This window comes from Aplysia californica, unplaced genomic scaffold (assembly GCF_000002075.1).
Source record: "Aplysia californica isolate F4 #8 unplaced genomic scaffold, AplCal3.0 scaffold00065, whole genome shotgun sequence".
NCBI lineage: Eukaryota > Metazoa > Mollusca > Gastropoda > Aplysiida > Aplysiidae > Aplysia > Aplysia californica.
In genome coordinates this window covers 679,242-702,298 of record NW_004797335.1, presented here as the reverse complement: position 1 = coordinate 702,298, position 23,057 = coordinate 679,242, and the positions used below count along the sequence as shown (strand labels likewise).

The 23,057-nt window shown below is 39.9% G+C and overlaps 1 protein-coding gene across 3 annotated transcripts in view; it reads left to right on the top strand.

Moving 5' to 3' along the window:
• The window catches only part of LOC101852675 (1-phosphatidylinositol 4,5-bisphosphate phosphodiesterase gamma-1), a 50,415-nt gene that overhangs the window by 25,905 nt on the left and 1,453 nt on the right, over positions 1–23,057 (top strand). The window contains exons 22-36 of one of the 3 annotated variants that reach the window (XM_035968510.1): positions 797–974; positions 2,926–2,994; positions 6,164–6,229; positions 6,675–6,704; positions 9,364–9,467; positions 11,217–11,365; positions 12,003–12,151; positions 13,668–13,764; positions 14,893–14,983; positions 15,860–16,030; positions 16,895–17,003; positions 18,323–18,437; positions 19,097–19,255; positions 20,580–20,668; positions 22,475–22,659. In XM_035968510.1, coding sequence (XP_035824403.1) covers positions 797–974; positions 2,926–2,994; positions 6,164–6,229; positions 6,675–6,704; positions 9,364–9,467; positions 11,217–11,365; positions 12,003–12,151; positions 13,668–13,764; positions 14,893–14,983; positions 15,860–16,030; positions 16,895–17,003; positions 18,323–18,437; positions 19,097–19,255; positions 20,580–20,668; positions 22,475–22,659 — 1,761 coding nt within the window. The remainder of the gene's footprint in view (positions 1–796; positions 975–2,925; positions 2,995–6,163; positions 6,230–6,674; positions 6,705–9,363; positions 9,468–11,216; positions 11,366–12,002; positions 12,152–13,667; positions 13,765–14,892; positions 14,984–15,859; positions 16,031–16,894; positions 17,004–18,322; positions 18,438–19,096; positions 19,256–20,579; positions 20,669–22,474; positions 22,660–23,057) is intronic. The other 2 variants (XM_013079830.2, XM_005093496.3) reach the window with 2 other exon arrangements.

Sequence of the window (23,057 nt, the reverse complement as noted above, 5' to 3'; positions counted from 1 at the left end):
AATTTGATTCTGGTTTTTGTTGATAAAAAAGTTTATTTTTGGAGCGTTTTCAAATGTTTTTCAAGTTGTATTATTATGTTGCTATGAATGGATTTTTCTCAAAGTAGCCTTTGTAAACAGAAAGCTTTATGAAATGCTGCTAGTGTATTTATTTTCGTCTTGTTGAGTCTCCTATTTCCACGTGTGAGCTGAATTTAGCAAAAGCCAAACATACTGAAGATCCTGTAAAAGTAAAGCCTAGCCCCTGTTTCAAACTGTTTCACCTAGTGCGCAACATTTAGGGTCGCTGTGGAGATCACAGGGGGTCTGCTATTTTTGTAGGAAAAGGAAACAGTTGGCTGTGATCTTCTTGGCATTTAGAGACAGGGGGAGGAGATATATTTAACTTTTGCTGCAGATCCATAGTATGTGCCGGAGCCCATGATAACTAATCAGGGTCATTCTTGGTCTTGATTCGCTTAAAATGGAAATGGATTATGTGGCTATACTTTGCGCTTGAAAACATTCAGCCCAAATGTAACTAGTTCATATATGTTTTAATGCTTGTTTTGAAAGATGATAGTCTGTTGTGAGGACATTGCCCAAACTTTTTTTGTCTATTCCCTGAAAATGCTCTCGATTTTTTGTCAACTGGATTTCTGTACCTTATGTTTAGTAGACTATGTAGATTGAGAAAAAATAGTCACTTGTAAGGCATATGGGCCCACTAGTCATATATACAGCATATATGTAAATAATAAGTCTGGACATGACAGTGACCATATTAGTATACTATGTTTATGATTTTCCTCAACAGGGCTGAGGGGAAGATCAAGCATTGCCGCATCAAATTGGAAGGCCGTCTGTTCCTCATCGGCAATGCCCAGTTTGAGTCTTTGGTGGAGCTTGTATCTCACTACGAGCACTCCCCTCTGTACAAAAAGATGAAACTTCGGCAACCAGTGAACCAAGCTTTAGTGGAGCGACTGAACATTGTGAGTCATCCCTGGGTTTTTTTTTTAACCAGATTCTTTAAAAATATTTGTGCTTGAGAAATCTGTTTTGGGTATTTAATGTTGGTTTATCTGAAGAAATATTTCAAAGTTTCAAAAGGTAGAAATAGCTGTCTTGCTTTTTCAGCCTTTTTGGAGAAAATATTGACCAAATTTTTACTTTAGGCACTTGTCAACAGGCTTGTTTGCTTTGTCTACTTTGAAGTTAGTTGTGAGCTGCTACTTCGCTGTTGTTTTGCTCAAGACAAAATAAAGGTATACTAGACTTATTAATCATCTAGGAGTATTTGTCCTTTGAAATCTGGAATATTCTATTAGAACTTTCAGTAAAAAGAAATTCTCCTTTATTTCATCTTCAAACCATCTTGCGACTCCATCAGTGAATGTTGTGGGAAGTCTGAGGTCCCAAAGCTCACACTCACTTAAAAACTTCCTCTACTTTTTGTTCTGCTTTCTCAATTTAAGAATATCTGTCCAGAGTTGCCCTATACTCTGAAAAAAAATGTTGATTTGCTCAAAGTTGCTTACGGTTGAGGGTTTTTTGTGTTGTTTTTTGGGGGGGTGGGGTTTTAAACACCCCTTTTGAAAGACCTTGATTGATATTGCATAAGGGGGGGGGGGGGCTCCTGGGAACCATCTTCCCACATACTGATATTTGTTATTATAGACTTCTAGATTTGAGTGTAATGCGTGCTCAGTTCGCTTCCACTTGAGTAGCTTAACTTTTGAAGGTGTGTTGTGTTCATCGCAAGCTTGTTCATTTTTCTTTTACAGCAGACAAATCCCCTCATCGTCTTTATCAATAGGAGTCTAAGTGATCCCCAGGGTTTGTTCCCAACCCCAACTCTGTGGGGAAGATTCTTAAAATTTGTTCTATTTTTGGTCGGCAAAATGTTGGCTGATCCAGAGAAGTATGTTCTCTGTACTTTGCTAGTGTTAGCACAGCTTGAAGTGTTACAGCTATAAATGCAGTTTTCAGTTCACATTGAGTGGTAACAGTAAGGTAGCAAACAAACTGATATACCCCTTCAACACTTCTAGAATTGATTATGTTGAAATTTCCCTGTTGTGAAAAAGGATTGTGCGTTTGTAGAAATGACTGTTCAGTATGAATTATGGCAGTGACGCATTCAAAACAACTGTGTTTTTGACAGAGATATGTCTCCATCCTTTTCTTTTAAATAAAAAACTGTGAACTGTACTGGTAGGATAAGTGTAAGAAAGTGCAGCATCTACAGGCACTGCATGTAAAATCAGTGCAATAAAAAGTCTTAAGTGGCTTGATTTGTGAGCATCAGGACCTTCCTTCCTGAAACGGTAGTGTTTTGTAACCAGGTTCCTTATGGTTAAACTGTTGTTGTCTTGCTTTGTTTTTGTAATGTTTTTCTGTTGAAGGTATTATTTTTACCGTTTGTTGGCTTAGGAAGGTGAGTTCAGAAAAGAATCTTCAATTGATAAATAGAAGGTAAGGTTATGCAGACGAAGTGACATTTTGCCATTCATTTTATGAGCTTGTCCAAGCCTCAGATCAATGAAAATCTTTTGTCAGAGATATTCAGCCCAGAACAGAATGTATCTGTTATATTTGGTCCAATGTTGGATTGACAGGATGGTGGAACTAGACGGAAGCATTTCTGTTCATGATAACTTCTCAAGTCACACGTCAACAAACCCCAGTTGCTGTTACTTCTTGTTGCTCTCCAAGTCACGTACATGTTAATAAATTGAGCTGTTCGTATCCTTTGTAGCTCTCAGAATATTATGATAATGAACCCAACTGCCATGGGTTTTTTTTTGGGGGGGGGGGGTTGTAGCTCTCAGAAGCACACAGTGCCAAAAAGAACAATACATGACCCTTGAAAGTCTCCAAATCATGGGATTACGAACCCAAATGTTCATGTTCCTTTCATTTTCTATCATGGTACTTCTGTAGGCCCCTGATGATACGGGTATCTATGGAGCTCCTGACCTATATATAAATCCAAATGATTTCACCACTAAGGTATCGTATTGCATGGAGACTGGGTGGAGACTGGGCAGAGCCTGGTTTGCCCTGCTCTCTGTTTGCATGACATTTATCGTCTTTGCTTTCGTGCTGCTGCGAGCATGATGAGTTTGGGTGCTGAGTGCTTCTATGTTTATGCCTGTGCTGGTTTCATTATATTGTGTTATTTGAACGTGTAGAATCATAGCCTCTTTGTGTTGCATAGTGTGCTACTAGCATTTGTTTTCATTTTGTTCATTCCTGGAAGGCATGAGTAGGTTGTCTTTTATTTTCTTGGGGCGGGGGAGGGTATTTTTTTTTATTGTTTTTTTTTTTTTTACAAAAGGAAAGCATGTTGCACTGCTAAGATCACATAAGTTTGAAAGCTTCAATGACTATCTTTAGATTTTTTCATTTGCCCCTGTTATGAATTTGTCAAGAAAAGTATTTTTGAATTCCCTTTCTGTTTCAAACCATTGTAAATCTTTTAACTTATACACAAAAATAGACATTGAAGGAAAGGCATTTGCTCCCGATAGGCAAATTTGTCAAGAGTAGTATCTGGGGATTCACATTTTTTTAAATCACCGTAAATCTTACTGGTTTTATACCCCAAAACAAACATGCACTTTTGTGATTTTTATTTTTTATGTCAAAGGAATGAAAACTGTTATGTTGTAAATTGTAAAAAACTCCACTCATTTTTTAAGTATCTTTCACTGTCCACCTCTCACCCTTTGGTTTTATTTTTCTTTTTTAAAAGTTTCACCAGCATCTGTATGCTCTTACTATACAGTCTTATTTGCATTTTGATTCTTGGTAAATGCACCTCTTTTTTTTTTCTTACTGTTGATATGTTGTCACCTTCAGAAGACATGTTTTCACTCCTTGCCCCCATTCTTTATGGTTTCTATTGCACCACCTCTTTGTAGTTCTTAGGTTAGAAACTTTTTTTTCCAGTTCTTTTATTGTACAAAAGTCCTTTACAATTTCACCTCTGGCAGTCACATACTTCTGCATGTGGAAAGCTTAGCAACATTTTTTTAAAAATCATAAGTGTACCCTTTGGCTTTAGGTTAAATGTTTGACAGAGTAAAGCATGTTATCTATGATTTGTCGTGACAAATTATTATGGGGATTGGGGGTTTGCACAAGTGGCTTTTCACAGACACTGTGGCCTTTCACAGACACTGTGGCCTTCCACAGACACTGTGGCCTTCCACAGACACTGTGGCCTTCCACAAACACTGTGGCCTTTCACAGACACTGTCTGGGGTATGATCCAGACCCACACGGCTTTGGCTGGTTGTAATGCTGTCACTTGCTCTGTTAAATATCTACATCTTGGTGATCATGACGTTTGATTATTATGAGTCCAAATGACTTGCAGGAACATCTTCTTCTGAGATGACAAATGCCAGTTGTTCCAGAAGTGAAGGAACCCTTGTTGAGGGTTTTTCTTCACAAGATTAGGGATATTATGAGCAGCCTCTCTTTGTGATGGTGCAGACTTTTTTGTTCTCTTTTCAAGCTACAGACTTTGTCGCCTTTCGTGACAATAAAGTATATAAAAGTGTGGTCCAAGATGGTGAGCGAGACGAAGAAAATCAGAAGTGGACAAAATTTTGTCTAGGAATTGGATTCACCAACTTCCAATCTGTTTGCAATCCTTATTGTCTGTATCGGTGTCTTATCTGGCATGCATTCTGTTGTGTTCTTCTCCTTGACAGTTCTTGCTATAGTCCTTCTCTGTTGCTCGGCATTCCTAGGACCAATTGGTGTGGAAAGAGCCAAATATCTTTACACTCAGTCTAAAACCTTGTTACAGTTGTGATTGAGCTGATCTCACTGTCTCAAGAACTTACAGTTTTAGGAGAATGTGTGTTACTCTTTTGACAATATTTTTTCTTTGCTTGGACAAAGCAGATATTTTTCTGTCTGACCTACTTCCGACATTCTTCAATATTCTTCAAATTGTTTGGTATAATAATATGAACTGTTGGAATAACAATGAAAATGTGCTACCCTTGTATCATGTGTGTAGTAATGTAACTAGTGCATATTTATTGTATTCACTGTGTTTTGTGCAAGTTTATGACAATAGAATAACATGTGTAGTAGATGAGGTTTATATATAGATGCTTTATAGTAAACCCCACTAATACCCTACTCATTACAAAATACACTGGGCACCTTTCTGGGATCAAGTTCACAACTCCGTCTGGTTCCTAGTTCTCAGCCAACAATCACAGATTCTTTAATTCTGCCCTGAGTTTAGGATGTCATACTTAAATTAATCAAGGCTTCATTATTCTTGCCTGGGTTTTTTTGTTGAGGCTATATTTCACTTGGTAAATGTTCGCTCCTTGAATACTGGATTCATTTTGTTCTGACCATCGGGCCTTTTGCTTCACCTTTAAAATGATCGGTTTATGTCTCAAAAGTGTTTTGTTTTGGATGAGTTTTACGCTCCACTGGATACTCATATGTGAGGCAGCACGGTGGAATCAGGCTCTCGTCAATTTTTGGGCATGTAGGGTTATTGGTAGCATCTTAAAGCTTGTTCACTTGTCTTTTTGTGGATGAAAAATAAATCCATTTATCTTGAATACAAGTCGAGATATTTGTCAATGAAGGAGGTGGGGGGTCGCCTGTTTTCAGAGGTAAAATTAGTGAGAAAATGGCTGCCAAAGATTAGTTATTTCCTTAGCTTAAGAGTGCGTGGTAACTGAAAATTTACATGTTTTGTGCCTTTAATCAACCTTTTTCAGAAAAATCCACACAAAAATGAGTTCTTTAAAGGCCATGAAAGATGTTGAACCAAAAAACAAAAATTTCTTCAGTTAGATTATTTTGACGAGAGCCTGATTCCACCACACTGCCTCACATATTATTGTTGTTGTGATGGCAGTGGAAGTATGATGAACCAAAACAAAACAAATAAAATTGGACTGCTGAATTCAGCTTGTTGATTATTGCGGTGGATTTTTTATTTTCGGTATGAAAGCCATAGCAAATAGACATGTGAGTAGGCTCCATTTGTACCTACAATGACTAATTGTTGTATGGGAGTTTGTGAGCTTGAGTCTTTAGTGAGTCCCAGTGAACCCCCCCCCCCCCCCCTCTCCGTGCTCCGCCTTGCATGCATGCTTCATTGGTTGATCTTGGTACCTGCTTGATGTTCTAGGCCCCGGATGACAGCGACATTTATGAGCCTGGGATTTACCATCTCCCCAACGACTTTATCAGTAAGGTAAACAGCAGACTTTTTTTCCATTACAATAGACTCTTCAGCGCATTTGCTGTTTTGTAAAACAAAGAACTAAAAAAGGTTTGCCATAAGTATTTAACACTGTGTTATGTCAAATTCTCGTGTCTAAAACTGCATTAAAATATTTTTGTCACCCTTGTAGGATATAACACTGTTGTGTTCACTTCATTTTCTAAATCTGATAATCAAAGATCAATATAATATCTTCTTACATCAAACATAAAGAAGAGCTGTATGTAAAGATATTTTTGGAATCAATAATAATTTCATAATCCTTATCTGAACCTCATAGGTAACTTGTAAATGAACAAAGGAAACTGTAGGAAACGGTCAGATTTGTTGGGGTTGTTTGTTTTTTTTACTGAAACTGCATTGAAAGGTGATGTTTGTGTGATTTTCGTTTCCTGTGCACTCATGACTGTTCTAGCGTGGTACTCTTAGGAGGAAGAAAAAATCGGTAAGTGTACTTAAGCACAGGAAAGGCTGCATTGCAGAAATCTCGGAGAATTGTTGTGGCTTTTGCCTGGATGTGTTCCTGCTTGTCCCAAGATCTGGCAGCCTTGTAGACATAGACAAACATAACCGCTTTACCCTGAAAATATTCTTTCTCTGTCAATGTATCTTGTATTATTTATTGCTCCTTTTTTTTTCCCCTGTAAAAGTATATTATTTGCTACGATGCCACAGCATTACCTGCAGTATCTTTCTTGATGCCATTAAAGCCACTTGCAATAAGGAAAAATATGTTTCTGTTTCTAACATTTTGGAAAAGATATAATGCATTTAAGTTTGCATGTGACAAGAGTGCCATCATTGGCACTGATTGTACCAACTGTATCTGGTTTTGTATACTTATAAATAGAAATCTGTTGTTTCATGTAACATTTGTGCACATGACAGGTTTCCTTTAAGATGCAACAAACTTTTGCATGGCAGGCCTGCTTAACCCTATCCGTACGTCATGTTTTACTATCGTATCCATGCAACATGGGAAACTCTGTGCCAACCACTTTCCCAAGAGGAAATTAGTCATTAATCCAATCCATACGCTTTGCATAACAGCCTGTCAGATTTATTTTTTGAGAAATACTGAAAGTTTCAAAGAGATCTTCGAACTAGAAGTATTCTAAAATGTGAAGAATTTACTGCGGGGGTACAAAATGACTGCAGGGCGTACGGATAGTGTTAATGTTTTAAACATTCAGACCCAAATCCATTCCATATGAATCAGTTTGAGATCACTGCTATTGTTTCTCTCAAAAGCGGTTAGCGGTTTTATTCAATGAAGATTGTGAACAATGTATGGTTTGTCTCACAGATCTTTCAACTTCTCATGTTTGTTCCTCTTTTGTTGTTGCTGCTGCTGTGCATGACAGTTGGTGATGCTGCAACGTGCATATTGACTCCAGCTGGTTCCGTTTGTTGAAACATTTATTTTTCTTTAATCAAAAGATTGAGCCATGCAGTGTTAAGATTTCTACCCTTTCTGTTTTCTCCATTACTTACTCATCTCTGAAGCATGGCCAAATTTCATATTTTAATCGTGCCTCTTCTGTCTGTTGTAAAATAATAAGATAAGGGGAAATGTTAAAGATTGCCAGTAAAAGCTTTCAGCTAACTTGCTGTGTATTTGGATTGCTCATGAGGGGGGGGGGGGGGGGGGGCATGTTATTGTGTTCTCCAGAGTCCCTTCATTTTGTTCTCTTCTCATCAAAGCCCATCTACTGGGATCTAGCTATTGGGTATGTGGCCAAATGGTAGAAATATTCTTTCCAACCTTTCATGATGGGAATTGAAGACTGGCTTGTTCCTCTTATCGAGATTTTCCAGGAAGATCTTGCAAGCTAAGCAGCTATTTTTGTGCACAATAAAGTGAACAGTATGATGCACACAATATTCAAGGGTGGGAATATAGGGAGCAGCCCTGATCCCTCCATCTTTCTCTCTCTCTCCCTTTTTCTCTCTTTCTCTCTCTCTCTCTCTCTCTCTCTCTCTCTCTCTCTCTCTCTCTCTCTCTGTGTCTCTCTCTCTCTCTCATTCTCTCTATCTCATTCTCTCTATCTCTCTCTCTCATTCTCTCTATATATCTCTCTATATATATATATCTCTATATATATATCTCTGTCTTTCATTCTTTCACTCCCAAAGGGGGGATATCGACATGTTCTTATGCACAGTAGAATTGTAAATGAGCTGATTTATCAATGTCATGCTCATACTGTGCCAGAACAACATAGGGGAAACTGCTGCTTTTTCTTTCCTCATCCTTATTATCGTCATTTTTCCTCGACTTCTTTTGTAATTTTGTCACTCTCTTGTGACTGCTATTTCCGGGGTGCCTTGATAGTCGAAGCAGACTTTGTGCTGTTGAAGCTAGAGAGGTGAGCAGAGTAAGCCTGATTCTCTGTTTGGACTTCTTTGTTGGCATCCACCCCTTGGCGCTCATATGACCTTATGCAGTTGCGAGCGCTGTAAAACCTTACTAACCCTAAAACATGTTTTCTGCCTCTCTTTCTATTCTCTCCATTTCACTTTTTATTTCTCTTTCATATGCTTGTTCTCACTCTATGTTGTATTTACCTCTACTTAAAGCTACACACACATCTGCTCTTTGTTGTGTTTCTCATCCCTTTGTCGAGTCCAAACAATTCTGTCTGTTCGTCTCTCTGTTGGCCAGCATTTCCTCTTCCTGATAATGAATATGTCAAGCAATTAGATCTATTCTACTCTTGGGGCTCCAGAAAGTTTTAGAACTTATTACAGGCGTGCACAAGAACATTAAATGGAGTCTCTTATATCTGTTCAATTACTAAATTATCTTGAAGCATTTTATTTGTTAAAATCCATTTTTCTTGTTTCTCTCTCTCTCTCTCTCTCTCTCTCTCTCTCTCTCTCTCTCTCTCTCTCTCTCTCTCTCTCTCTCTCTCTGTCACTCTCACTCTCTCTATATCACTCTTTCTCTCCCCCTCCCCACCCCCCACCCCTCTCTCTCTCTCTCTCTCTCTCCCTCTCTCTCTCTCTCTCTCTCTCTCTCTCTCTCTCTCTCTGTCTGTCCCCCCCCCCCTCTTCCTTCCCCCTCCTCACCCTCTCTCATAGTGTGACTTTCCCCCCTACAGCTGAGAGTGAAAGCGTTACACGACTACAGCGCCAATCGCAGCGATGAACTTTCCTTCTGCAAGGACTCCATCATCACCAACGTCACCAAGCAGGACGGAGGATGGTTAGTCTGAGGATAGCTGGGGCTTGGGATTTGTGTCGTCAGACCCTCATGGAAGTTTCAGATTTGGTCCTCTAACTTACATTCGTTAACTTAGAGTGGGTGGTTGGCGGGTGCTCTGGTGTGGTGTGGTTTGCTTCTTTCCTATCAAACATCTATCGTCCACCCCCCGGGGCGGTGCTACTGACTGAAGTGTCTTTAGGCCATTCCCAAAGGGGGGACATTTATCGTTCTAATGCACAGTAGAATTGTAAATGGGCTGATTCTTCAATGTCACGCTCATAACTGTGCCTGAACTAAAACAGGGAACTGCTCCTTTTTCTTTCCTAATCCTTACTATAGTCATTTTCCTCTACTTCTTTTATATGTTTGTCACACTCTTGTGACCTGCTATTTCCAGGGTGCCTTGATAGTCGAAGCAGACTTTGTGCTGTTGAAGCTAGAGAGGTGAGCAGAGTAAGTCTGATTCCCTGTAAGGACTTCTCTGCTGACATCCACCCCTTGGCGCTCATATGACTTTATGCAGTTGCGAGTGCCGTAAAAACCTCTACTAAACATCTATCATCCTTTTCTCCCCTTCTTCTTTTTTATGTTTGTTTCTCTCTTATAACACCTCTCATCTCCTGATGCTCATATGACCTTATGCTGTTGCAAGCCCTGTAAAACCTCTACTAAAACTAAAACTAAGGTTAACTTAGTAACAGACTGTTCTGCTGCAAGGATGCTGGTTATTTTGTTGTTGTTTGCTCGTTATTTGTTTTGTTTTTGCTTTTTGGTTGTTTGTTTAGGGATGGGCTTGGGGGGGGGGTTGTTTCATTACTTTGATGTTTGAATCAGGTATTCAGCTCAACTGTTATTTGTACTTGGAGATTATGAATGAACTAAGCCACAAAAGCCAATGGGTAGAGGTTGTGTGGTGCCTCTGGTAGGTCCTGTTTCTTTTCTTTCCCTCTGTTTCTTTGTGTCTATCTTGCTTTTTCCTGTCCTAAATAACCATTATGCTGTGAATGTAATTCTTTTTACTCGAATAAACCGCAGCTGACCGGATGTTAAAGTTGGAACGCTATTGTTTAATAGGCCATATGATTCGTTGTAAGACTAGCAAATAGAGTGCATGCTTGTTGTGGTCAGGATGTTCCATTATGGGTCATTGAGCTCTTCTGTATGCCCCTCTTTTTCTTTGCATTGTAGAACAAGTATTGGAATGAGCTTCTCTTTACTCTACAGAAAGCAAACTAGGACACTGCAGTTATGTATGGAGAGGTCCATGTAATGGGATGTAGCAAACGAAAACTAAAGGGAGGGGGAAAGTAGAGTCATAGTTTGGTGATTTTGAGATACCTTTGTTTTAAAATGTGAAACGTCAAATATTAATGAATAAGAAATTTGCTTAATTTATTTTTACATGGACCCAGCGGTTTTTCTCCATTTTAATTGTTATGTTAAACTGTAGTGTACTGAGGCCCCCATAGGGTTTGACTCATATAATTTTTTTTTATGTGAATATCGTTGGGTTTTTTTTCCCATTCTTGTAGTCTACAAATATTTTCTTGATCGTGGGTATTTGGCGAGTGCTCTGGTGTGGTTTGCTCCTTCTTTACTATCAAACATCTATCATCCGTATCTCCCCTTCTTTTTTTAATGTTTGTTTCTCCCTTGTAACACCTCTAATCTTCAGCTCTTGTATGACCTTATTGTGTTGCAAGTGCCGTAAAACTCTTACTAAAACAAACTGTTTTTCTTGCTCACCAGGTGGCGTGGTGACTATGGTGCGATGAAGCAGCTTTTGTTTCCCGCCAATTACACGGAGGAGATGGACACTCAGTCGGACAACTCCTCTGACTCGGCCCCTCTTGGTGTGCTGCAGGAAGGAGCCATCGATGTACAAGGATGTCTCATTGGTGAGTCAGACATTTTCAGGGATGCTCGTTGGAGGAATTTTCTTGGATTCTGGATTTTTTTTTCTTCCTCTGTTTTTCTGTGACAGGATTAGCATTAGCACCAGAATGATAATGTTATGTCCCTTTAACACTTTGCCGCCACAAGGCTCATGGAAAATCCAAAGAAACTGGGTGGTTAACATCGCCGATCGGCGAGATAAAGTAGCAAAATGTGAAATGTTTTGTCCTGCATACTTTTCCCCTTTTTCTACTCTTCTAATCTGTGAGGGAAAGGTGAATTTTTTTTGCATGCATCCAGTGGAAGCGCCCTCGGCTGGCATTTTACTGGACTGTCGGGAGTTTGTGGTTTGGCCGATGCTCTGATGTGGTTACTCCTCCTTTCCCATCATTTGTCGAACGTCCTTATCTTATCTCTCCTCCATTTGTGGGTGGTTGGCGGGTGCTCTAGTGTGGTTTGCTCCTTCTTTCATATCAAGCATCTATCATCCTTATCTCCCCTCCTTTTTTATGTTTGTTGCTCTCTTGTAACACCTCTAATCTTCTGGCGCTCATATTACCTTATGCAGTTGTGAGCGCCGTAAAACCTTTACTAAAACAAACAAGACGTTTTTGGGGTTTTTCTTCTTTATTTTCCCAGATGTACTCCCTCCAAGAGGCAATCGTTTTGCATTCCGCATTGCCCCACGGAACAACAGTCCCCCCATTGAAATAGCAGTGGACACAGAGGAGGAGATGAATGAGTGGATTGAGAAGATTTCAATTTCGTCCTCCACCGCTGTTCAAAGGGTAAGTAAAAGTAATGTAATAACGTAGGAAATAAGATTAATTTGTAGTCCAGAGTTGACCAGTAACACTTTCCACGCCCCCCTGCATTATTTCTGTACAATAATGACACCGTGGGTGGTTGACAGGTGCTCTGGTGTGTTTGCTTCTTCTTTCCTATAAAAAATCTTTCGTCCTCATCTCCCCTGCTTCTTTTTTATGTTTGTTACTCTCTTGTAACACCTCTAATCTTCTAGCACTCATATGACCTTATGCAGTTGCGAGCGCTGTAAAACCTCTACTAAAAAAAATAATGACCCTGTCCAAGAGGACTACCTGTCTGATCTAAGGCAACTGCTCTTCTCCTTGACAGTGGATGGTTGTCTTGGACAGGTTCAACAGTATATTGTATAATTATAATAGCTGGCTATGTAAGTCCTTTTCTCTTACAGTAAACTTGTTTTGTGGGTATATCATGTTTGTTTATCATTTTGTCTTTGAAATAAGATGTAAATGTGAATGGTTGGTTTTCAGTCGTTCCTTTGGTGGAGAGGAAGTTATTGGTTTTTCTTTACATAGATGAGGAATGTGTTCTAGGAGAAGCCTTATGAGTTGTCTGAACACCTTGCCAAGCTGTCTAGATGATGAACTTTTAATTGAAAGGTCAAAGATTCAGTTTTCTGCCTGCTAAGTTGAACATTATTTCTTTGAAAAAGAAAATAACTTAACTCCTTTTTCTTTGATCCTCCAAGATGCTTACAAGTGTAATTAACTTATCTGCAGCTATAAAATCAATTAATGGTGGCAATATTGGCTTTGCTGTAAGTCCCCGTGCCTGTGTGAAATGGCAGGAAGGCCAAGGAGGCTATTATTTTTTATTATGTGCCCTTTTAATTAGATAGAGTATAAGATTGTTGAATGTTGTTTTAACTTTTTTTTTCAAACACAGCCATCTTCTTTTTTCATCATACTGGCATCTCTGGTGTAATGATTAAGTTTTTCTCTTTGCAAAAGACATGAATTTAGTTTCCAAATGGAGAATATACCTTATCAAGTAATAATATTAATAGATAGCAGTTGTATAGCGCAAATCCCCGCTCAACAGCAAGCTCTATGCGCTTCACATTCTATACTATTACCCCAGCAGACCTGAGAGCATTCTGAAACAACCGCAACGTCCTGGGAAGCATACAGTGCAAGCAGCCATTTATAGGAGCTAAAACACTAACGTACTGACAAGATTTTTCACTGTCTATGGCTGTCTCCCACCAGGGTGAAGTAAGGAAAATTTATGTACAGTGCCTTTCCCCAGGACACAATGTCAGGCCCGTGGCTCGAACCCCTGAACCCGCAACCTCACGATTACCAGTCCGGTAGCCTTACTACTAGGCCAAGTATCTCTACATCTTCTGGATTGTGTCTGATGCAGCCCATATTGGCCCAGACCAACAGTGTTGTAGCGTCCCGCCTCCTGCATGATCTTAATTGTATGAACAAAGGCCTAAAACATTTACAATGGATTATTGATTCTATTTTACAGACATCAGAGCAGAAGATGCTGGAACGTACCATGAGGATTGCACGGGAGTTTTCTGACCTCATTGTGTACTGCCGTGCCGTGCCCTTCAATCCTGATGGTGAGCAGCAAATGCTTTTTGTCGGATGTTTGTATTGAGCTTAGGAACAAAGGATCAGACCTTGGCACTTATATGACCTTATTGTGTTGCAAGTGCCGTAAAACTCTTACTAAAACTAAAAGGATTGGACTGAGTCGGGAAGTGCGTCGAACAATTTTGCTCTCAGATGGAAGCATGGCCTGGTTCTATAGTGCATACTCTCTTTTCTTTTTCTTCTTTTCATCCTTGGCCTCCTGTTTTTCCACTTCCATTAGCTTTTTATGCTTGCCCTGAGTTTCATCATACTTGGGTAGGAGCTGATTTGGAATTCCGCCTGAACAGTATGATGTTTTCGCGTGCACACGGCAAGTATTCAGAATGAAGACCCACTCGATGTCATATGCCAACCCTATCTGCTTGAATTGGGAAAAGAACCAGGTGCTGTAGTGGTATGAGAGCAAAGCACCATATTTCTGGATTGTTTATTCATAGTTTTTAAGTATCACTTCGAAAAGAAACCTCTCTGCCTCAGAATCATTGTTCTTGATGTTCGTTAAGTTTCTATATAACACTTCCACTAGTGGCATTCTAGTTGGTAGTTTTGTGACTCATGAAAGAGATGACTGCCCGCTGCTGTGGTCTGACTGTTGTTTGGAGGGAGTTAAAAGACCTGAATGAGAGGGGGTTTTCAATTTTTTTACTTCTCTTTCTTAAAGTATTTCGACTGCCTAATGTTAGACTCTACCATATCATCGCCTCAGAACTATTTTGACCAAGGTGCCTCTTTACTTAAGTATGCTTTGGACCAATTATAGTTTTGAAGTGACAATATGTTGTTTTGATAAACGACAGCTTGACAGCATCTTACACCGAACAGTCAGTTTCCTTTTGTGCCAGTGTCCACAGTCACTGGTTCATGTGCCCTATCTTTGAACACAAAATTTGTGTCTGGTAAAAAGTTGATTTTCGACTTGCATCTCGTTTAAGAATTTTCCAAGTTTTTCTGGTCTTTGTTGCTCAAGAATAGTGCTTGAGAAGGTCGAATGCTTTCGTGTAAGTGCATTTTTAAAGATTTGAGAAATTTACGCTTGTGGGGGGGTTCTTCGCCTTTTCGGGAACTAATGATCTTTTTTTCTCTTTCATTTTCAGAAATTCCTGGTCCGTACTATGAAATGTCATCATTTCCAGAAACAAAAGTAGAAAAATGGGTGAATAGCTTCAGAGCCAAACAGTTTATTGCGTATCCTTGTCTCATGGTTTTTAGAATTATCATCGCCTTGCTAGATGTGAAGCAATTTCAATTCTAATTGTAAGGAATGAGTTCTGATCAGTCTTTTTTCCAATCTGTTGTCTTCACTCACAGTGGCTGTACATGACTGTGGTGTTTTCAGGACCGTTTGCTCACCCCAGTCCATTATTTCAGGATGTGCACCCTTTTTTTAAAAAGAATAGTTTGTGCTTCTGAGACCAACATTTTACCATAAGGTTTGAGACTTTAGTGTCTTCTGCCCAGACATAAATAAGGTGCTTCAGACATTTATGATGAAGTGTGGATGTCTTCTCTGAGGGATTTCCTTTGAATAGATAGTATGTTCGACTGAAAAATGTTTTTCTTGGGTCACTCAAATTGTGGGCTCCATTTCTAATGGTGAAATATTATTACATCCTTATCTGCTTATTTACTACTGTAGACTGCTGTTGATGTTATTATTATTGTTAACCCTGTAACCCTGGACCTTAATGTCTCCCAAATCCAAATCCGGAGACTTCTCAAACATTGTTAACGCCAGATGTAGGAGCCTTACAGTATACCAAGCAATATACCTTCAACTTACACAGATTTACCTGCCCTTTGAGTTCAAAAATGGGTTGTTGGCAGGTGCTCTGGTGTGATTTGCTCCTTCTTTCCTATCAAACAACTATCGTCTTTATCTCTCCTCCTTTGTTTTTTGTTTTTCTTACTCTCCTGTGACACCTTTAATCTTCGGTACCGGGTACTTATATGACCTTATTGTGTTGGAAGTGCTGTAAAAATCTTACAAAAACTAAACTGAGTTCAAAAAGTTAAGATGAATGTGCCCGAGTCTGTTTTTGTCCTTGACCGAATTCCTCTCAGCTACCACAGAAACCAGCTCAGTCGTGTGTACCCCAAAGGTCAGCGAGTAGACTCCACTAATTATAACCCTGTACCCATGTGGAACTGTGGCTGCCAGATGCTGGCCTTGAACTACCAAACGCCAGATCGAGCTATGCAGCTAAACCAAGGTCGCTTTCTCATGAACGGAAGGTAGGAAATGTCACGAATAGGAGGAATGATATTGATGAACAGGAACCGCAAAGACTTTTCTTCTGCTGCTATTGTGGTGGTCTCCTTTGTGGTAGTAGGGACAAAAAAGTTCTTTCAACTTATAAATGTACACATTTTTTCTTTCATTCACTTACCAATAAGTTACTTGCGCTAAGTAATATTCTTGCAATGTTCTTTCTGATCAAGGTGGAATTTACTTACAAAATGGTTGATATGCAATAAAATGAAAAATTTTTTAGATAAGGAATATGATCAATCAAAGTTGACTGTGGATGCATCTTATTTTGACACATTTTGTAGGGTTGTATAATTTAGGAATGGCCGTTAGTTGCATTAATATATACCATTTGACACTCGCATTATAAAATAGTGTGGGTGCTGATAGATGAATGGTCACCATAATGATTTATGAGATTGTTTTATTTTAGGGAAAAACGGATTGTCTTCCAATATTGCCCTATATCTCAGTTGAACTCTTCACAACCCTGCATCCACAAATAAGGGATATTTGTCATATGGTCTACAGTTTTTTGTGTGATTGTGATCTGTTGTTTTTTACTGTAAATTTATATACTTGCTATGTCATTTTTTAAAAATTCAGTTAGTATGAGTGGGTGGTTGGCGGGTGCTCTGGTGTGGTTTGCTTCTTCTTTCCTATGAAACATCTATCGTTCTTATCTCCCCTCCTTCTTTTTCATGTTTGTTACTCTCTTATAACACCTCTAATCTTCTGGCACTCATATGACCTTATGCAGCTGCAAGCGCCGTGAAACCTTTACTTAAACATTTAAAAGTTAGTATGAATAAAAGGGTCTTTTGAATCTTCCTCTTTTTTTCTTCCAGGTGCGGGTATGTGCTCCAGCCAGATGTGATGAGGGGAGAGCAGTATAACCCGTATGAGAAGAAGTTCCTGTCCTCGCTGAATGTGGAGCCCCTCACGCTGACCATCAGTGTAAGTGAAGGCGGTCGTTGGGGACCACTTTTTTGTGCTCTGCTTCTTTTGTTATTATTTATATTGCTACCCCTTTCAGCCCCATGCGCATATATTTTCAGCAGCGCTTGTACCTCCCACCGTCCCAAGAGCATATATTCTCAGTTTCGGGGAGCACTGAATTTGTGCATTTTTCTAAATTAGCGAACCTACTTAAACTTTATTTTCATAATATTTGTTCATTTTCCTTTAAATGTTGTCATATGCCATTATCTAAAACTCATAACAAAGATACGGCATCACTTTTTTCAGAATGCACGCCTCTTTTTCTGAAATACTGCTGTATTGTCTGGGACTGGGGTTAGGGCGTGCACCAAAATGGCTGGGGCTGGAAGGGTTAATCCTTTAACCCTGGACCTCGGCGTCGTATCAAATCCCAATTTGGGGGCTGGGGACTTGTCTTTCTGGTATGGCCAATAGTGAAGGGGTATTGAACTTTGTTACTTAAAGTGTAAATTTGAAATAGTTTAGAATTTTTGTAACTTCAGTAATTTAGAAGATGGGGGGGGGGGGGGGTTGGTAGTTTCAGGGCGCCACTGCTGGCTCTATTTTGTTTACTATTGGGTTTTTTATTTTTTCCAGTTGCTTTGCTTTATCTCAGGGGTACTTTGGCTTCCTTCAGTTGTTCCCCTGCTGTTTTTGTCTTAAATTGAAGTGAGCAGAAAAGTTTTGGAGCACTTCCCATTTTATTGCTTTGGAGAGAATGCCATAAATTCTTCGGGAAATGCTGCTCTTTCAGTATAGCTTTAAAGACTTTGTGCATACCTTTAAATTAGTTTTTAACATATAGCTTAGTACATCTTTCAATAATGCAGCTGGCCAAAGACTTATTTACCTCAAAGTTTACCTGTACACATTCTTTGCTTCTTCTTTCCTATCAAATATTTATCGTCCTTATCTCCCCTTCTTCTTTTTTATGTTTGTTACTCTCTTGTAACACCTCTAATCTTCTGGCGCTCATGTGATCTAATGCAGTTGTGAGCGCCGTAAAACCTCTACTAAAACAAACAAAAAACGAACAAGTTGGCTTTGACAGGCAGGTTCGGAGCTACCCACCTCATGGGGGATCTAAATTTATGTCGATAGGGGCGTAAAACATTTACTGTCAAATTACAATGAATTATCTTATACGTCCTCCACTTTGTAGGGGGGGGGGGGGATTCGGTTAAGATTCTAACAAGTCGCAAGCACCAAGATGGTTTTGATAACCCCGCATTTCCTTTACAAATGTGGAGTTGTTTTGGTTTTTTAAAATTGCAATCATATTCTGTTGTCTTCAGATTTTAGCTGCCCGCCATCTGGTCAAACAAGGTCGGGGCATTGCCAGTCCCTTCGTGGACATTGAGATTACAGGGATGGAGTGTGACAATCAAAAGTTCAAGACCACACCGCAAGGTAAGTCTCTGGACAGTTTTCTGATGAGTTTCACTCATGTGACATAGTTCAGTTTTGTAATAATAATAATAATAATAATAATAATATTTTTGTAATAAGTTTCAAAGCAACTATTTGGTTGCTTTTAAAGACAAGCGGGCTAACCGAGATTTCGGGGGTTTCCAGAAATCTTCACCTACACCAAAAGTGGGCGTTGCCCTACATATAGGAGAAGTTTGGTTTCATTGGTGTGTATATTTGTTTGTTTATAAAGAAAACTCTCCTTGTCTTTTAGAGAAACTGAACAAGGGGCAAAAACTTTACCTTCGATTTTCTCAAAACAGCATTTTGCAGGATGGCCCCCTTGTGTTTAAAAGCGACCATTCAATACATTTTTTTGACAAGATTGAAATTTGAGTATTTTCCCAGCAGTTTGATTGTGATTTCTTTTAGTGAAAGATAATGGAAATTTAAAGAATAATGATTATTTGGAATAAGTCAGCTCTTTAGCCGTGAAATGGAAGTTAGACCAGTGAACAAGAGAGGATTTACTGCACCAAATAAGAAAATGTAACTGTTCTGTTTTGTTTTAGTAAGAAATGTTACAGCATTTGCTGCACCATTAAGCCATATAAGTGCCGCATAACAGTCTGTCCCATGTTTTGTTTTCCTTTACTCAGTGGACAATGGTCTGAACCCTGTCTGGGGTGAGACAATGGTCTTTGACATCCTGTGCCCAGAGCTGGCCTTGGTTCGCTTTGCTGTCATGGAAGAGGACATCTTTGGGGAACCCAACTTCCTTGGTCAGGCCACCTACCCTGTGCAGTGCATCAAACCAGGTACGAGGGAGTTTGAGGAAAGTGAAGAAGTGTATGGAAGCAATAAAGGTCTTTCAGTGCCTGCGGAGAAAAAAGACACACAGACAGAATAAAAACAACAGGAAAGTAGAAAATATGGCTTACTAGGGGTGCTCTTCAATCACCCGCAGGAAGAAGGAGGCTGGTAACTGGGGAACAAGGTGTTCTGTTGCCATCTTTTGAACATGCTCTGTCAGTTTTCCTGTCCCCAGGGTTTTATGCACCCTGCATAATTTATCAATATTTGATCATTTTTTGCATAATTTCTTATTATTTTCCGTTCTCATTCTTTGTTAAAATTAACAGAATCGCATAATTTCACCTTTTTGGTCTCAGTTGGCATAATTTCAGGATATTTTATTTGCATAAAACAGTGGGGACAGGTTTTCACCCATGTCATTATTGTTTGAAGAAAATCTTACTGAACACTTTCAATCTGTCAGATTTCGTTCCTGTAACATTTTTTCATATGATCACCCTGCTTACACAGTAGCAAACCCTTGATCGTGGGTGGTTGGCGGGTGACATGGTGTGGTTTGCTTCTTCTTTCCTATCAAACATCTATCGTCCTTATCTCCCCTTCTTGTTTTTTATGTTTGTTACTCTCTTGTAACACCTCTAATCCTCTGCCGCTCATATGACCGTATGCAGTTGCGAGCGCTGTAAAACCTCTCCTAAAAAAAACAAAAAACATAAGATTGATAGGTTAAACCTTTTCATGGCTTCGCTCTTGACTTTCAAGGTCACTTTCCCGCTTACATTTTTTTTTCAGCTGCTTCAGGGAAAATATTGCATGTGTATAATAAAGTTCTTCTCCTTTTATCCTTTTTTTTTGTACGTTTATGCCACCAGTGTGTTCTGAATGTAGTGAGAAGCTGAGAAACTCTTATGTTGTTGCTGTGTTCTGAATGTTGTGAGAAGCTGAGAAACTCTTATGCCACCAGTGTGTTCTGAATGTTGTGAGAAGCTGAGAAACTCTTATGCCACCAGTGTGTTCTGAATGTTGTGAGAAGCTGAGAAACTCTTATGTTGTTGCTGTGTTCTGAATGTAGTGAGAAGCTGAGAAACTCTTATGCCACCAGTGTGTACTGAATGTTGTGAGAAGCTGAGAAACTCTTATGCCACCAGTGTGTTCTGAATGTTGTGAGAGGCTGAGAAACTCTTATGCCACCAGTGAAGCTGAGAAACTGTTATGCCACCAGTGTGTTCTGAATGTAGTGAGAAGCTGAGAAACTCTTATGCCACCAGTGTGTTCTGAATGTGGTGAGAATCTAAGAAACTCTTTAATGTTGTTACTGTGTTTCAGGCTACCGGGCCATCCAACTGTGCAATGGCTTTGGGGAGAAACTGGAGCTTGCCTCGGTTCTGGTCTTCATAGAAATGAGAAACCCGAAGGTGAGTGTGGCTTCTGTGGCTCGCAGTGGGGTTGGCGGGTGCTCAGGTGTGGTTTGCTTCATCTTCTTTTGTGTCTCTGTTACTATTGTCCCTATCTGCTCCTGACGGAATGTTGCCATTGTCATGTTCAGGGGTGGGTGGTTGGCGGGTGCTCTGGTGTGGTTTGCTTTTTCTTTCCTATCAAACATCTATCGTCCGTATCTCTCCTCCTTTTTTTTGTGTGTGTTACTCTCTTGTAACACCTCTAATATTCGGCACTTATGTAACCATATTGTGTTGCAAGTGCTGTAAAACGCTTACTAAAACTAAAACATGTTCAGGGGTAGTGCACTGGAGCATGTGGGTGGTTGGCAGGTGCTCTGATGTGGTTTGCTCCTTCTGTCCATCATGCCTAACGTCCTTATCTTTCCTCCTTCTTTTCTGTGTTTGTTACCCTACTGTAACAGCTCTAATCTGTGGCACTTATGTGACCTAGTTGGGTTGCACCTGCTGTAAAATGCCTTCTAAAAGAACAAAAAAACACTGGAACGTGACGCCCGTGACCTGCTTTGTTTTTAACTTGGTTGTGGCATTCTCCTCGCGATTTTTAGAGTTTTTGCTCTTTAAGTTGAATAGAAAACATACTTGTGTGGATGTGTACAAAATTTCATGGTATGTGATTGGTGGGTGCTCTGGTGTGGTTTGCTTCTTCTTTCTTATATGGGGGGCTCTCGTGGCCTAGAGGTTAAGGTGTTGGCCTCTCATTCAAAGGTCCCGGGTTTGAATCCGGGTAGCGACCGAAAAATTTTCTTCTCTAAAATTGTCTCCTTTCACCTCCTTTCCTGCTCTCTAGCAATGTTCTGTTGTCTGATTTCATTTCCATTTTCTGCCCCCACCCCCTCACCTCCTTTGCCCCCTCCCCTGGGCTCCTGACTCTTTCTGCAGCCTTTCTACTGCTACTCCTTGGCTCCTTCTAACTGCTGTCTTTCTGCCACACCCCTGATCTTCTGGTAGGAAAGATCTACACCTAGCCTTCTCGGACAAGGGCGAAAAATCTCGTAGGGCCTGTGTGCAAGTTGCGCACGTTAATGATCCCTTGGTGGTCTAAAATCGATTAGAGTAGGCTTCGGCCGCCACCAGGGCAAAATTCAAAATTTCCTACCAACTGAAAATATTAGGTGTCCCGCGCGCTCATATGACCTCATGCAGTTGCGAGCGCCGTAGAACCACTTACTGAAACAAAAATTCTTTCTTATCAGACATCTATCGTACTTATCTCCCCTCCTTCTCTTTTAGGTTTGTTACTCTCTTTTAACAACTCTAATCTTCTGGCGCTCATATGACCTTATGCAGTTGCGAGCGCCGTAAAATCTCTTCTAAAACGGAAAAAATCTTCATGACTATAAGTTCAAAATTGTTAAATTTACAGAACAGGTAACCTCACTTTTGGAACACACCTCATAACCGCGCTCCCCACACAACCACCAATGTTAACAAAAAAATCCCAACAGGAACAACTTACTGAAAGTCAGAAACAGAAACAGCATGGATTGTAGTCGAGGCTCGTATTCATTTTCACCATGACTGAGGGGGTGGTTGGCGGGTGCACTGATGTTGTTTGCTCCTTCTTTCCTATCAAACATCTATCGTCCTTCTCTCTCCTCCTTTTTTGTGTTTGTTACTCTCTTGTAACACTTCTAATCTTCGGCACTTGTACGACATTATTGCGTTGCAAGTGCCGTAAAACTCTTACTAAAACTATTTAAAAAACTAACTCACCACAACTGATGACTGACTGTGTTTAATATCTCCTTCTAAATCATCCAGGAGGGAGAAGAAAGTGACATCTACGCCACTATTCAGTTGCTGAGGGAGGAGTCGGACAAACTGACAGCAGAAATTGAATCTCTGGAGACAAGGGGTGACCGTGAGCACGCTATCGTAGCAAGGAGAGAACTGCAGCAGACGCAGGAGAGACTGCTCGCCAAACGGCAGGAGAGACAGCAGCGCAAGTAAGTGTTAGGTTCAGGGATGTAAATCTTGCGGCTTTTTCTGTTGCTTTTTCAGCCGACTTGCCATTTGGGCCCCAGCTTTTAACCAAAGTCTACTATAAACAATATATGTTATATACTAAATAGAAATTATTTGTTGTAATAGAGGGAAAGAAACAAATATAATATAGTCTCTCTATGGCACTCATACGACCTTATGCAGTTGCGAGCGCCGTAAAACCCTCTACAATAAAAAATTAAAAATAAATAAATAGTCTCACTATATTCTTATTTCAGTCAGAGCAGGCGCGTCGTATATTTTCCGGCTTGTTTTTTCAAAGCCTGTTTACATCCCTGTTGGTTATCTTCTGGTGTTGCTTTGGTGGAATTTGATGGGGTGGTGGTATGGGGGTGGGGTG